General features: G+C 42.1%; 1 protein-coding gene across 7 annotated transcripts in view; it reads right to left on the bottom strand.

Annotated features, from left to right (window-relative positions):
- The window catches only part of CELF2 (CUGBP Elav-like family member 2), an 861,437-nt gene that overhangs the window by 406,176 nt on the left and 439,063 nt on the right, over positions 1–16,198 (bottom strand). For all 7 annotated transcript variants that reach the window (XM_017944501.3, XM_031652715.1, XM_009213961.4 and 4 more), the window contains one exon: positions 7,372–7,407. Coding sequence is in view for 6 of the 7 variants with exons in the window: in XM_031652715.1 (XP_031508575.1) it covers positions 7,372–7,407 (36 nt within the window). In the remaining variant the exon portion in view is untranslated. The remainder of the gene's footprint in view (positions 1–7,371; positions 7,408–16,198) is intronic.

Raw genomic sequence — 16,198 nt, forward strand, 5'->3', positions numbered from 1 at the left:
GCAGGATGATCACTTGAGCCTAGGAGTTGGAGGCTGCAGTGTGCTATGATCATGCTACTGAACTTTCATCTGGGCAGCAGAGTGAGACCCATTTCAAACAAAAGAAATAAATAAAGATACATTTTGGAAGTTGAGCTAACAAGTTATCTGCTAAGTCTGAAAACAGAAAAAGGTGTTTTTTTTTTTTTTTTTTTTGTTTGTTTTTTAAATGTCCCTAGGTTCTCCTCTGAGTGTTGGGTATATGATGATAAGGTGGGCTGAGGTAGGGTTCAAGAGTTATTTTCCAGCCACATCAAGTTTAAGGTTACGCTTCCAAGTAGAGAGTCACATTGGCAGCTGGATATTCAGCTTTGAAGCTCAAGGAAGAAGTCAGGGCTAGAGATCTACAAATGAGAACCATCTGCATAAAGACGATCTTTAAAATCATGGAGCTAGATGAAATCTCTCTCCATTCCCTTCCCACAGCGGAACAGAGCAATGCCCAGGGCACCCTGGGACACCTCAACCTGCAGAGGCCAGTCAAGCTGGCAAGGAATAACAGAAGACTGATGAAGAATGGCCAGTGAGAGAGGAGGGAAACCTGGAGGGCTTGATGTCTCTACAATGAAGAGAGCACTTCATGGAGGAGGAAGTCGTCTCTAGGTTGAATGTGGCTGAAGGGCTAAATAAGATCACAGCTAAATGGCCATTGGGTTTACCCAGATGGAGAAGAAGAGCACCTACCTGACATGGATGCCATTCTTTAAGTACTTACAGTCGATTCTCCCCTTACCCTGACTCCTACCTTTCTCCTTGCTGACAGAACAGGCCTTCCATTACAAAGGCTGAGAATGCCAGAAATCCAATGTCCCCTTCCTAAGGGATCAGGCATGGAAAAGGGATTCCTCCCCTAAAAAACAGTCCCATGGAAGAAGTTGGACGTGGTCCCCATGTGATGGCTGGAGTTGCTGTGAGCATGAGGTGCACGTTGTTAACATGATGAAGATGGCAGATGGTATACCAGGGTGCTGGCTGTAGTCCATTTTGTGCTGTTATAACAGAATCACACAGACTGAGTAATTGACAAAGAACACAGATTCATTTCTCACAGTTCTGGAGGCTGGGAAGTCCAAGCTCAAAGCATCAACATTGGTGTGAGCCTTCTTACGGTGTCCTCACATGGCAGATGGCAGAAGAGCAAGAGAAGACAAACATTGGGTCCTCACGTGGCAGAAGAGTGAGAAAGGGAGTGAATCTGCCCCCACAAGCCCTTTTTACAGTGGCATTGATCCGCTCATGACGTCAGAACCCTCATGACCTCACTACCTCCCATTCAGAACCCTCATGACCTCACCACCTCCCATTCATTCCCACCACCCCAGAGTTACATTGAGGATTAGGCTTTCAGCACATGAATTCTGGGGGACACACTCAGACCAATGAGGCTCTGAATTCGCCCTGGGCCTTCTCTGACCTCTTGAACCACAGCTACAAACTCAACCTGCATTTTTAGCCTGCTATAACTACAGAGTCTTTTCAATGGATTCAACCTGAGAAAAATAATAAAGAAGGACATTGTAAGAGAAAGGTTTGTGCAGCACAGACTATGAGTGGTAGATGCATTAGAAAAGGTGAGGAGGTAGGGGCTGGGGCAGGGAGGAAGAGAGAGCACACCTCACCACCTGCAGCTGTGATCGCAGAGTCTGGGTACTATGTGATGGTTGGGCACTGGAAGGAGAAAGTTGGGTTGTGAAAAGTATGGAAACCAGTCACTTAAGCCAGTGGGTTTGTTTCATATTGTGAGCCCCGTAGTGAATCTGAAAGAAGAGGGTTTGGAGGGTGGCAAGGTCTGGGGACTCCGTGGGCTATCCCCTGGCCTGTGCTCACCCACTCTGACCCACCCACTCCAGTCCTGCTCAGAAGGTTGGTTCAGGATGCTGTCCTTACTGCCTCTGATCAGAACTAGCCCATCTCGCTGCTGAAATCCTTTGGGTTTTTTGTTTGCTTTGATGTTTTCCTAGTTCTTTATGGGTTAAACACTTCCCCATAGCACTGGGATGATCGGTACCTTCTTCATGCCACTGAACCACTTCAGAGAAGAGATGGTGTCCTGTCTGTTTTCTCCCACAACCAAGGTACAGCACGTACTAAGTATATGCTAAGCCTACAACCATGCTTGACATATACTTAGTGCATGCTGTACCTTGGTTGAATTAGCGATAGAGGATGAACTATGTCAATACTGAACAGTGCCAGGCATGGGCCCCAGGAGAGCTGGGGGAGCTGCTATTTCTTAGGGATTATAAAGAAGACAGGAAATATCCATCCATCGACTCTAGATGACTCTAGAGGTTGGCCTGGAAGTACCAGCATATTTATCTCCCAATTTCTGAAAGTCTTTCAGAAGATGGCACTGTGTCCTGAGGACAGTGAGAAATAGGAGGTCTTGTTACCTATCAAAGCCCTCCATGTAGAAAGGTGAGCTCTCAGAGATGATCTGAATTCTCTTTGCTTCCACTGTTTCTGCCTATTGCTCCCTGATCTGTCACATCCATGACTGAGAAATATATGGTCAACTGGAGAGGTAAGTCTCGCCCGTCCATTAAACGGAATCTGTTTAGCTCAAATTTCAGATAACAAAGATCTATGACTTAAGACCAGAATTTCACACGCAAAACGGCAGTATAATGGCTTTTGTCTCTGACAGTCATGCAAACCAGACAGTTCTGTCTTCCTGATAGAGGCTCTCAAACAATAATCCTATGGTATACGCCAGTGTTCTAGGTATTGGGGGTTCCCCAATTGCTAAGATTGAATTGTTTCCTAATCCCCTCACAGAAGGCAAAAAAAAGAGATCAAGTTACTGGATTAATATACAAGGGAAAAGTCTAAATTTTTCTTTCATAACTTTACTTTAACTTTTGGCCCCTGCTTTCACTGGTTTATACTAAAATCTAGTACAAGATGACATCTGATTTATATTCCGAATTATTTTAAGCTTCATTGACGAATACTTCATGGTCCTCAGAGAACATCCTGACTTTTTGGTGTTGTGTATAAGAATCAGCATGTGAATCTCTACTGCAGTACTTAAGATACTTCTATTAAGGTCTGTTATATCCCTTCATTTTCTAAACTGTTTATGCTGAATAACAGTGGACTCTGTTAACAAGGAATTAAAATGCTCCCTTTTTATCAAAAACAGCAGCTCACAGTAAAACAGTAAAACCTCTGTTATATCAACCTCTGTTGATATAAACCTTGTTTATATATTTACTCAGCTATCCAAAATAAAATTTTCTCTCTTTATAGGCATTTATATTGAAACCTCATTCCATTTGAACAAGTTGGGTTTCACCATGATTTAATTAAAACACATCTACTGAAACGCAACTCCCTTCATCCTAAAAACCAGATCTTGAAAAACATGATTGTAATGGGGAAAACAATTGCTCAGATTGCTAAATTGTCCTTTGCTACAAGCAAAAATAAAAGGAAGGAGTCATTTATAAGATTGAAAATGATTGTTTTCACAGTTCAAGAAATGGTTCCATACATCCCGTTTCTGGGACACTTCAAGATAAAGAGATCGGTATGAATAGTACATGTAGCCAGTTTAAATATTTGTTTTAATCCTGACAAGATCATTGGTTTTAATATTTATAATATAATTACAATGCTTAGTGCATGTTGCTCATATAATCTAATTTTTTTCTGGTGACTTATTACTACCAGGCTTTAATTTTAGCAATGGCAAGAATTCAAAAACACATTTAGGTTATCATTAGTAATGAAAAACAAACCTAGTGCCTGTTCAAGCACCTTGGGCACATATCTCATTTAGACTTCAAAGCATTTTTAACTACCCAGACGCAATCCACTGCTACAGGATGTGCACATTTTCACAGAATATTATCCACCAGTGGCCAGGGTACTTTAAATTAGTGCCATGTAAGGTAATGACAGTGGAAATACTCTACCCTTATGCAACCACTGTAAATGGCCTTTCGGAACATTTCAAGACAGTCATGGCCAATGAAAACCAAACCATAAAACTGCTCTCAAATGCCACCGTCTTCCTTCCCAGCCACATATCACTAGTTAGCCGTTGCCTGAGTTGCAATTTTCCATTTTTCCTAGACGTCACAGAGTAAGCGCACTTTTATGACTAAATGCAGAAAAAACTCAAAGTGTCATGTTCCACTAATCATTAGCCTACAAACACACAAAATAACTACAGGTGCCTTGTTTTCCACAGCACCGAGGTATTTCGGGGCTAATTTGTACTTTCCTTGTGACAGGCTGAAGAAATCTGAAAAAAGGCTGAAAGCTGAAACAACTGATGGAATTCTACGAGACTGTACAAACAAACAAACACTAGCAAAAGAAACAATCTGGATGCAAGGGAAGGATTCATCATCAAATAATCGCATTATTTCATGTTAATGTGGGGAAGGGAAATACCTATCAATGGCTACATCTAAACTGCCCCTGGAGAAGTCAAAAGAATACCTGAAGCTATATATTAGAAGCACGATTGCGAAATCACTGATGTATATTTCCCACTCCTTTATTGCCAGGCAGTGCAGTGACTGCAAATTGCAGTTAGAATGGGAATGTTGGCATGTTGTTTATTTTCTACATGACTCGACATTAGAATAACAAAAATTCCTGAAGAAAAATAAGTAGGCTCATTACCAAAATACCACCCACCAAACTTAAGGAGAGAGCAGCCTCTCCCTTGGGTAATAAACCAGCTACAAAAGATCGTTCCTGGGGAATAAACGCACTGCTGCTTGGTATTCAAAACACAGTGCTACTTAATAGAATTCTGGGTGTTGACGGTGATTTCTCAGACATCTGAGTAATTTTCATCTGTGTGATTACAGCACGGAGTGGGTCTCTTCTGACAACACAGAGGTGGTCCACTCCTTAGCTGCTCTGCAAAAGTTTGGAAGTCATTCCTCATTCCATTATTTCAGGATTAACTTCCTCAGCACAAACGTGGGTAGACACACAACAGTCTCTCTCCCCACACACGATGGGATACTCAGGTCTTCAGGGTAGACTTTTTCCAGAGTGAAAGCACAAAGACAAACAAACTCGGCAGGGAGACACAGACCAGAACACTCGGACAGTTTTAACCCTGAAAACTGGCACACGATGGAAATGTTTCTTTGGGATGTTATCCAAAGAATGAAGACATACAGTAATTTAAATATTTGGATCACAGTAAACAGTTTTTTTTTTGGCAATATTAATCATGATCCTATAAGCAAAGATTTTCTTTACATAAAAAAAGCAACCAAATGTGCTTATCTCCGGTAACAGATGGCGACAATTTGTACTTTCCCCTGTTCTCCGGCGCTGTTCATGACAACACTGTGCTCACTCTGCTTTTCGTGTTCTTGAGAGTCTCTCGATTTCTACTTCCAACAGTTTCTAGGCAATATCCTAGGACATATTAATACATTCACGCATGATTATCGAGTACCTTCAAAAACTAAAGCACGAGACAGGCGCGGGGGCTCACGCCTGTAATCCCATCCATGCTTAGGCTGAATGTCTGAGACTTCCTGAGGCCCCAGTCCCACACACTGCTCTGAATCCATGCAGCCCTTTCCTGCTTCCATCCTTGTTCAGATGGAAGCCTGGGCTCTCCTCTCAGGCTGATCCCGTCTGTGCCCTGGATCCCGTGCCCTATTGTCTTCTCAAGGACTCCGCCTCCTTCCCCCCTCTCCTGATGTCTTCTGCGCATGTAGATGAGTAAGTTTCTCCTCTCTTTAAGAAACATCCGACCTGGCTGGGCACAGTGGCTCACACCTGTAATCCCAGCACTTTGGGAGGCTGAGGCAGGCGGATCACCTGAGGTCAGGAGTTCGAGACCAGCTGGCCAACATGGTGAAACTCCATCTCTACTAAAAATACAAAAATTAGCCAAGCGTGGTGGTGCACGCCTGTAATCCCAGCTATTCGGGAGGCTAAGGCAGGAGAATCGCTTGAACCCAGCGGTGGAATTTGCAGTGAGCCGAGATCATGCCACTGGGCTCCAGCCTGGGTGACAGAAGGAGACTCCAGCTAAAACAAACAAACAAAAACAAACAAAAAACCAAAGAAAGACCTGGCTGGGCACAGTGGTTCATGCCTGTAATCCTAGCATTTTGGGAGGCTAAGACAGGTGAATCACCTGAGGTCAGGAATGAGACCAGCCTGGCCAACATGGCAAAACCCCATCTCTACTAAAAATACAAAAATTAGCCAGGTGCGGTGGCAGTCTCCTGTAATCCCAGCCTCCCAGAAGGCTGAGGCAGGAGAATCGCTTGAACCTGGGAGGCGGGGGTTGCAGTGAGTTGAGACTGCACCACTGCATGCCAGCCTGGGTGACAGAGCGAGATTCTGTCTCAAAAAATAACAACAACAACAACAACAACAATAACAAACAAAGGCATGATCCTTGGTGCTCAGGAGAGATTCTAGATACATGCAATGCCCAGTAAAATACCTCTTAAATTATTGCCCCTTCCTCTCTCCCTCCCTCCCTTTCTTCCTTCCTTCTTCCCTCCCCAGTCTTCCCTCCCCCATCCCCTCTCCTTCCCTTCCTCTCTTCCTTCTTCCTTCCTTTCTTCCTGTCTTCCTAGTCTTATCCCCATCTCCTCTCCTGTCCTCCTTTCCTCCTTCCTTCCTTCTTTTCTCCATTTCTCCCTCCCTTCCATTAAATGCTGGTAATCATCCTTGATGGCTAGTTATCTAGAGCTTGCATTCTGTTAATCATGTCTTATTTAATTATTGACATAAATATCAAAAACATATAAACCACATTAATACATTACATATAAAACACATTGATCAATTACATATTAATTTCTTTCTATGATATAATATTACTAAGTATTTATTTCGATGACAATGAGAATTCCACCGCACTTATGCCATCAATACTATGATGTGAGCTCTTCAGGGGAAGATCAGGATTCTCTCATAAATCTCGAAGTCCCCGAACACAGTAACAGTAATGAATATATTGAAGAAAAAACCAATTCAATATGTTTTTCGATTGCCAATTCCTGTGAGCATAATAAAGGAGGCAGCATGTTTATGATTTCTATGGCATATCTAGCTCATATATACATCTCCAAATATACCATACGACTTCAAAGGAATGTGAATAATCTCTCTAAGTCATTTATGAACATAAGCCTCATTACTTCTTGGTTACATCATGTATTCGTGACTCATGCATAATTTTTGGCATTTACATAGTGATGTATGAAGTATCAAAATCTGACACAAGGAAGACAAAATGAGAAGACCTCTTACAGAGGACATGGCACAGCACTTCTCTTTGTGGCTATAAGAAATCAGGCATAGAATAAGCAAAGCCAGCGTGCTCACCTTGGTAGACTCCCAGCTAACTCTGTGGCCGTCTCTCTGCAGGAAGGAGAAAAAGAAGATTAAGCGTGATTCAGTTCATTTTGGTGAATTACAAAAATGTATTTAATCACATAATAAGTATTATGGTAGCAGGTATAAAGAAGATACCGTACATGCAGGTGGTTAGAAAGTTAAAACCGACTAATTGCATTTCTGGTTAATTCCCATTAATCATTCTAATGGTTACTTTCAATGGAAATTTTATACATGTGCAAAGTATCTGCCTCTACTTTCTGGTGGTTGAATGCAACTGAGTTCAAAACATTAAAATGTAAAAATGTACAACATCCAAAAGGATAATAGAAGGAGAAACAAATCCCAAACCACCTTGTAGACATTTACATGTTAAACAAAGCACCCATGATCTCTCTCCAAGAATCTCTGAGAAACGTATTCCTTTTGGGATGTTGCTTCATGTTGACCTCTGTCACCCAAAGCTTATGAAGGAACACGGACAGCACAAAATGGAATTCTTTTAGTAGCAAATTGCTGTTTTTCATTTCTTTGTTATAAAGTTCTACCATTGGGGACTGTTGAAGGTAGATACTGTAATTCAAATGGCGCAAAAGAAAAGTCACTAAAGAAAGGCTCTCTAGCATATTAATAAAAATGACCAGGGACAAATTTCAGAACTAACTTTGTCCTAATTGCCGTCTCTTGTCTTTCGTTTTCTCTTTTTATTTTCCAGACAGTGTCTCTCTCTGTTGCCCAGGCTGCAGTACACTGGCGCGATCTCGGCTCACTGCAACCTCTGCCTCCTGGGTTCCAGCGATTCTCGTGCCTCAGCCTCCTGAGTAGCTGAGATTACAGGTGTGTGCCACCATGTCCAGCTAACTTTTGTATTTTTAGTGGAGATGGAGTTTCTCCATGTTGGCCAGGCTAGTCTTGAGCTCCTGACCTCAAGTGATCTGACAGCCTACCAAAGTGCTGGGATTTGAACCACTGCACCCAGCCCATCTCTTGTCTTTCAATCAGAAATGTATTTTTGGAAAGAGAAGGGAACAATGAGTAGAAGGAGGAAATAGAGGCTTTATGTTGAACTCCTTTAAAAGGAGAGAAGGGCTCAACTTTAGACCAAGGGATTAAAGGTGTAATTCTTAGCAACAATGGTGTAAAATCTCCTTAGTGTCATATAACCCCTTTAAGAATCTCATGAAAGATACAAACACCTTATATAGAGAAAATAACAATATATACATACACACACACTGTGGTACACACTTGTAGATGGTTCATCGGCCTCCTGAATCTAATGTGTCAATCCTGGTTAAGAGCCTCAGCTTTAAATGAACATTTTCTTTTCCTACTGTGTCAATTCAAACAAAGGACTTCCTTCTCAATAACGGACATTCCCTGACCCTCCCAGCTATTCGAACTCGCTCTTCCTATTTCCTCCCTGTGAAAATACCTGGGCACTTTGGAGAAGTGGTGGTTCCCACAGAGCCATACTTCCTTAAAAAATGGATAAGTTTAGTTTCTATAAAAATATTATTTCCTAAGTAATCATATAATATTAAACAATCAGATTTTATTGCTATAAAAATTGGCTTTGGGGAGAAAGTTTTCATTCTTTCAGCAAAACCAGAGTTGAAGGCATTGTCCACTATGCCACTGAAAGGTCACACACGTTCATCTCTTTGAAGAATTTAGCGTCTACATAAAAAATTTTTCTTTCCAAACAGAATCCGGAATTGTGGATACCCCAGCTAAGAAACACCCCTCCCTTTAGCCTTCCCTTAGGACATTTATTACAATAGAAGTATCTTTTAAATGTTTGTTTTACCCTTTATCTTTCTGTCATTTGAGACCAACATATATGCTCAATAAATATTTATTAATCCTATCAGGAATGAATGAACTTTTCTGGCCTCCTTGACCTTGAGGGTGAGATTTATGTTTGCAGCTTGATCATAGTAACACTAACAGCACAGAGTTGAGATACAACTTAGTCTAATCTTTTAACTTTTTAGTTTTGCTTTCCAGACTACACATATTTTAATATGATGAGTCCCCTGGTATGTTTTAAAACGATGTTGTTCATACATTATAATAAATCCATTTAAATCACAGTGGAGCAGCATTTCTCAACCTTGACATTATTTTGAGCTAGATAATCTTTTGTTTTGGACATTGCTTTACCTTGGACATTGAGAAATGTTTAATAGCACCCCTGTCATCTACCCACTGATGCTGGTAGTACTGCTCCCCACCCGCCCCATTGTAACTCCCAAACATGTCCTCAGACGATGCTGAATGTCCTCTGGTGACAAAGCTGTCATCAACTGAGACCACCGCAGTAAGGTCAAGCACAGCGGCTTAGACCTGTGATCCTAGCACTTTGGGAGGCTGAGGCAGGAGGATGGCTTGAGCCCAGGAGTTTGAGACCAGCCAGGGCAACACAGTGAGACCCTGTCTCTACCAAACATTTTAAAAATTAGCTGGGTATCATGGTGCCTGCTTGTAAACCTAGCTACTTGGGAGGCTGAGGTGGGAGGACTGCTTGAGCCCAGGAGGTCAAGGCTATAGTGAGTCATGATTGTGCCACACCACTCCACTCCATCTGGGCAACAGAGTGACATTCTCTCTTAAAAACAAAACAAAACAAAACAACAATCCACTGCAATAGAAATGTCCACAATTGACCTCTGTTTCAAAAGCTTGCTTGATTGACCAACATCCTTTACTTGCATGGGAAAACACAGAGGCTGAAGCCTCCTAAGAGCACCTGCTTTGCTTTGGCTCCAGCTGCTTAAGTCTCCACGCTTAGCAAGAGTATGTTGTGTTCATTCCCCAACCCGCTCATGGTACTGGTAATCACTGTAATTTTTAAATTTAATTAAGCATGATGTAAAATTGATGAAATACAAGTGTGGAAAAATTCTTGTTTCCGTAAAAACTAAGTTGGAAACTTTGAAAAGATAAAACATGACAAGTCACTTAAGAAAAACTAATGTTGAATTAGATACAAATGTCTCGAAGTTCTTTTTCCTTTATTTAAAAAAAAAAAAAAAAAGAAGAAGGAAACTCCAGTCCGGGTGCAGTGGCTCATGACTATAATCCCAGCACTTTGGGAGGTCGAGGCAGGTGGATCACTTGAGGCCAGGAGTCCAAGACACGCCTGACCAGTATGGTCAAACCCCATCTCTACTAAAAATACAAAAATTAGCCAGGTGTGGTGGCAGGCGCCTGGAATCCCAGCTATTTGGGAGGCTGAGGTAGGAGAATTGCTTGAACCAGGGAGGCAGAGGTTGCAGTAAGCAGTGATCGTGCTACTGCACTCCACTCTGGGCAACTGAGCAAAACTGTGTCTCTAAACAACAACAACAACAACAAAAAGAAATTCCAAATAGTGGAGTATGGGTGGATTTATGCACAAAAGACAATGCAGAACTTTATTCAGTGAAGCACACATTCAGAGAAAAAGGTGTTGGCCCTACCTTGAAAGCAAAAGACAGACACTAGGGGAAAGTCATGTTCATCACGTATTAAGTTCCAGCAGGAGAAAACTATGCTTTACACAGTCATGTGCTAAAAACTTACATGAGAGTTACAGATACTACTTGATGTCCGTGACTACTGAAAACCTGATGACTTCATTGGCGCATGTAGCTCCAAGAATTAACAAGACAAAACAAAGAAAAAACCCCACTGTATTTGTCTGCAGTAATGTAGCTAGGACTCGTCATCCAGTCACCATTCTTTAGATCAGCAAATCGACAAACACTGGAGCTCTTCAGGTGACCATTTATTTATTTTTATCTGTTTACTACTGTTAAACAGTCATCTGAATTAGTCACGTTTTCATGAATTTATACCTTTTGTAAAGAAACCCTTGAGCGAAATAAATTGAGCAGAATATCCCATGCTTCTTCTAGATTATGCTCTGTCATAAGTCAGTTGAGGGGATTTAAAGCAGGTGACGTAAAGACCATGCATTTTTCATTGAACTTTTACAGGCACAATGTCCATTATTAGCATTGCTTCCTAAGTGTAAATCATCTTTATTTGCTGACTAATGTTTATTCATGCAACATATTCATTTGCACTTAATCTACGTTCAGCCCAGGCAATGCTGGATGTTTTGAGAGGCACTAAGATGAAGTTAGATCCTGATCCTTCTTGCCAAGTGTTTACATTCCAGTGAAAGAAACTGTATAAGGTACCAAGTAATGAATACGTTTCATTTTTCTACTATTGAAAAGTCCCCTAAGGGCCGGGTGCTGTGGCTTACACCTATAATCCCAGCACTATGGGAGGCTGAGGTAGGAGGATCGCTTGAGGCCAGGAGTACAAAACCAGTCTAGGCCACACAGCAAGACCCCATTCCTACAAACAAACAAACAAAAAACAAAACAGATGAGGTGTGCATGGTAACATGCACCTATAATCTTAGCTACGTTGGAGGCTGAGGTGGGAGAAGTGCTGCAGCCCCGGGGCTCAAGGTTGCAGTGAGCTATGTTCCTACTACTGCTCTCCAGCCTGGGTGACAGAGCAAGATCTTATGTCAAAAACAACAACAAAAAAGGCTACTCTAAGTCAAAGATCACATCTCGTATACAATTTTGAATACTCAGTGCCTAGCACACACCAAACACTCAATAAATATGAGTGTAATAGTCATTTCTACTGGCTGGTAATTCTACTCTCTTAAGTTCATTTTTTAAAAATGCCTGATATAGTTATAGCAGTATTTGGAGTTTCATTGTACTAATTTCCTTTCCTTAGTGATCATTACGAAGATAATCTGATTTCAAGTGAAAAGCAGAACACGAAAAAGTCTTTTATTTATTTATTTATTTTTTAAAGGAAGCTTCACCCTGTCACCCAGGCTGGAGTGCAATGGCGTGATCTTGGCTCACTGCAACCTCCGCCTCCTGGGATCAAGCATTTCTCTTGCCTCAGTCTTCCGAGTAGCTGGGATTACAGGCATGTGCCACCACACTCTGCTAATTTTTTTTTGTATTTTTTCGTAGAGACGCGGTTTCACCATGTTGGTCAGGCTGGTCTCCAACTCTTGACCTGAGGTGATCCACTTGCCTCAGCCTCCCAAAGTGCTGGGATGAGAGGTGTGAGCCATCACGCCTGGCCCAGATCACTAAAAATTGAATGAAAACAAGGATGCAAAAAACTACAAAGTGCAATTATATGTTCAGAGGAAAAGAACTGTCTCAGCAACTAAGAAGCAGACTGAGGTGATGGGAGGTGCTGGTTCTGATAAGTTGTGTATCCTTGGGCAAGTCGTTTTACCCCTTCAGGGTCTCTGTGTCCCAGATGTCAAAGTAACACCACACCATTGTTGGTGTGATCATCAGCCTGAACCAACAGGAAAGCTCTCCGCAAATTTGAAGTTGCAGCATAAATTGAGTGTTATTGAAGGGAAAAATTCCCAAAAAAGATAGCAGACAAGTGTCCCCTGTGTCTGACACAGTTTCGGTAGATTATTTAGCATTCCTTAAAAAAATCGTTTAATTTTAAATATGTAGAGTATTCATCAGTGCATAGCGTGATGCCAGCTTTTATCAGCTGTCTGCAGTAACATTCCCTCGTCATCTCCTGTCCTTCCCCGTTCCTGAACTATGCGAACAGTTCTTTTTTTAGGAAGTGTTGAAGCAAGAGCACACCATCTATTTCTGTGCAGCTGCCAGTTTCCAAAATTAGCTGACAACTGTAAAACAGAAGACATGAGCCCCCATGCTAATTGTGTGTCAGCAAGATAAATATTTTTAAGACCTGGAATGTTTTTCTCCAATGATATCTTTAATTTTTTCCCCCAAAAGTACAGAGACCTTTTTTTTAAAAAAAAGGTAAAATAGATTTTATTTTTATTGTCTGTCCTACAAATGATTTAAGGTTCCAGTTGTAGGTGTGAGGTTTTCTTTATTGTAATTAAGAGTGAAAGTATTACAACCAAGCAGATTTTTCCCCTCCTCTCCCTTCCCCTTCCCTTTTTCCTTCCAGCCTCCCTCCGTCCCTTCCTTCCTTCCCTCCCTACCTCCCTCCTTCTTCCCCTCCCTCCCTCCCTCTCTTTCTCTCTTTATCTCTCTCTTTCTCTCCTTCTCTCTTTCTCTCTTTTGTCAGCTTGAGGCAAACAGTGGGCATTTTTAATTTGGATCCATTTTCAAATAAAACATAAACAAGAACTTAGCTTAAAGACATCATTACAGGCTGGGTGCAGTGGCTCACACCTGTAATCACAACACTTTGGTAGCCTGAGGCGGGTGGATCACCTGAGGTCAGGAGTTTGAGACCAGCCTGGCCAACATGGTGAAAAACCCATCTCTACCAAAAATACAAAAATTAGCTGGATGTAGTGGTGCATGCCTGTAATCCCAGCCATTTGGGGGGCTAAGGCAGGAGAATCGCTTGAACCTGGGAGGCAGAGGTTGCAGTAAGCCAAGATCGCGCCACTGCTCTCCAGCCTGGGCAAAAAGAGCGAGACTCCATCTCCAAAAAAAAAAAAAAAAAAAAAAAACATCATTACAAAGGCATATATTAATTCAGGACAGTTAATTTTTTTCTTGTGTGGTAAACCTTAGCACTGGAAAATTCCAAACACCTTAGAGATGAAAGTTTCTTCTCTGTTAAACAAAATCTAAAGACACTGTTCTTTCCCCTCACTCTGATTTTCCCTCCTGTCATTCATCGCTGTTTTCATGCTTTTTGGCCTTTATGTCTTCTCTCCTACTTTTATTCCTTCTCGATTTTCACTCACATGATTAAAACATCAAAATGTGTGTGTGTATCTGTATACAAACACAAGTCATTATTCTTACATGGTGACATCTACAATTGCACACATTCATGTAACTGTTCACACCAACCAGAATCTTCTTTAACACAAGCCACTATTCCAGGCAATTTACAGGCATCCACTCACTTAATCCTTATAAAAGCCTCACGAAGTAGTTATTGTCACTAAACCATGGTTAGGACGAGAAAAATGAGACAAAAAAATGTTATGTAACTTCCCAAGGCCATGCAGGCAATGACAGATAGAGTCAGGATTTGAACACAGCCGAAGCATCCCGGCTCTGGAGCCCATGTTCATTAGGATGTGAACAACAGAGGAATATGCATAAGCCACAGATACATTATCTATGCCGTATACTCATGCACCCCTTCTGGCTTCTGCTATAGCAAATGAATCACAGCAACAAAAAAAAGCCCCATTGGCCAGGTGCAGTGGTGCACGCCTATAATCCCAGCACTTTCGGAGGCCGAGGCAGGCAGATCACGAGGTCAAGAGATCGAGACCCTCCTGGCCAATATGGTGAAACCCCATCTCTACTAAAAATACAAAAATTAGCTCGACATGGTGGTGCACACCTGTAGTCCCAGCTACTTGAGAGGCTGAAACAGGAGAATCGCTTGAACCCAGGAGGTGGAGGTTGCAGTGAGCTGATATCATGCCACTGCACTCCAGCCTGGCAACAGGGCATCCCAAAAAAAAAAAAAAAAAAAAAAAAAAGCCCTATTGTTAGGAACTTCACATTCTAGAAGTGGGAGACAGACAAAAACCAACAAGCAAATGAATATTGATTCCTACATTACATAGTATACTTTACAAAGGATAAAGCAAGGTAGCGGGGTAGAAAGTAAAAGCAGGGGTGGTAGAGGCTGTAATTTTATACAGGGTGGTCCTGGAAGACCTCTCTGATGAGGTGACTCTGTGAATACGTGATTGCATTAAATGCAACTGCTTCCATCCCCACCTCCCTTTCTTATGCTCATTGCTTTCTTTTGCACTACTCTATTTCTTTCTTCTTCTCAAGATTTATGGGGTACCTGCTGTATGAGGCAGGTGATATTAGCTATTGTTGTAATTTAAGAGAAAATATGGGCATCCCATGTTTGTACATTCAAAATGCCTTCAACAGGCTCACCACATCACTTAGAAAACCGTAGGGTTCGACAAGAGATACTTTACATCACTACAGAGGCCAGCCTCTCAGATCTACTCCTGGGTGGAAATGATTGCAATATGAGCCAGCTACATTCGCAGATGTGGTTCTGCTTTCACAACAGCTTCCCAAGAGTGCTCCTCTAAGTTCCTTCTGCCTAGCCTGCGTTCATAGGAACGAACCTTTCTCTACCTCTCAGGTTCCAAGATAAAGTCCAGGAGGCGGAGTTTCGCTTTAAATCACTCCATACACTTTTGGGATTTCACTGCCTGGATGGAGGTCTGGACAGGCCCCAGGGCCAGGCTTGCGGAGAGGCGCTGCCACGGGGAAACCGGTCTTCCACGCACAAATCCCTTAGTCAACACTCAGGAATGCACTGCGCGGTGCTCAAAACAAGCCACTTCCATCCGATAGTAGGCAGGTCTGCAGTCTGAGTTGTCAGAGGCATCGCTGCAGTTGAGATTCATTGAATCTAATCACTGACACATACAGCCTCTTCCTGATCATCTTTCATTTTCCCTTGGGGAGTCCTGTTCAGAGTCCTTGCTATGATTTTATGTGGCTCACAATTTACTCGTATTATTGTAGTATTCTTTCTATAAAAGAGCCACAAGTGTGTGCCTTTGTCCCTGCCCTTGTGCTCAAATGCCTTGAAAATCAAACTGCCAAAGGTTTCTCTTAATCACCTCCGCAGAGGAGCCCATCTGGTCCTGGCTGGCGTCTGCAAGGGAAGCCAGTGTGCACATGGCACTGGTGTCCCTTCCATCATTTCGTGATAGTGTGAAGGGCTTCTGTTTGCTTTTCTTTCAGAAATGTGCTCTTCAGACACAGCTTAGAAATCCACCCAAGAAGTGGAGGCCTGTCTTGGACACTACTAGTAGCATTAT

This window comes from Papio anubis, chromosome 11, assembly GCF_008728515.1.
Source record: "Papio anubis isolate 15944 chromosome 11, Panubis1.0, whole genome shotgun sequence".
In the NCBI taxonomy this organism is placed as follows: domain Eukaryota; kingdom Metazoa; phylum Chordata; class Mammalia; order Primates; family Cercopithecidae; genus Papio; species Papio anubis.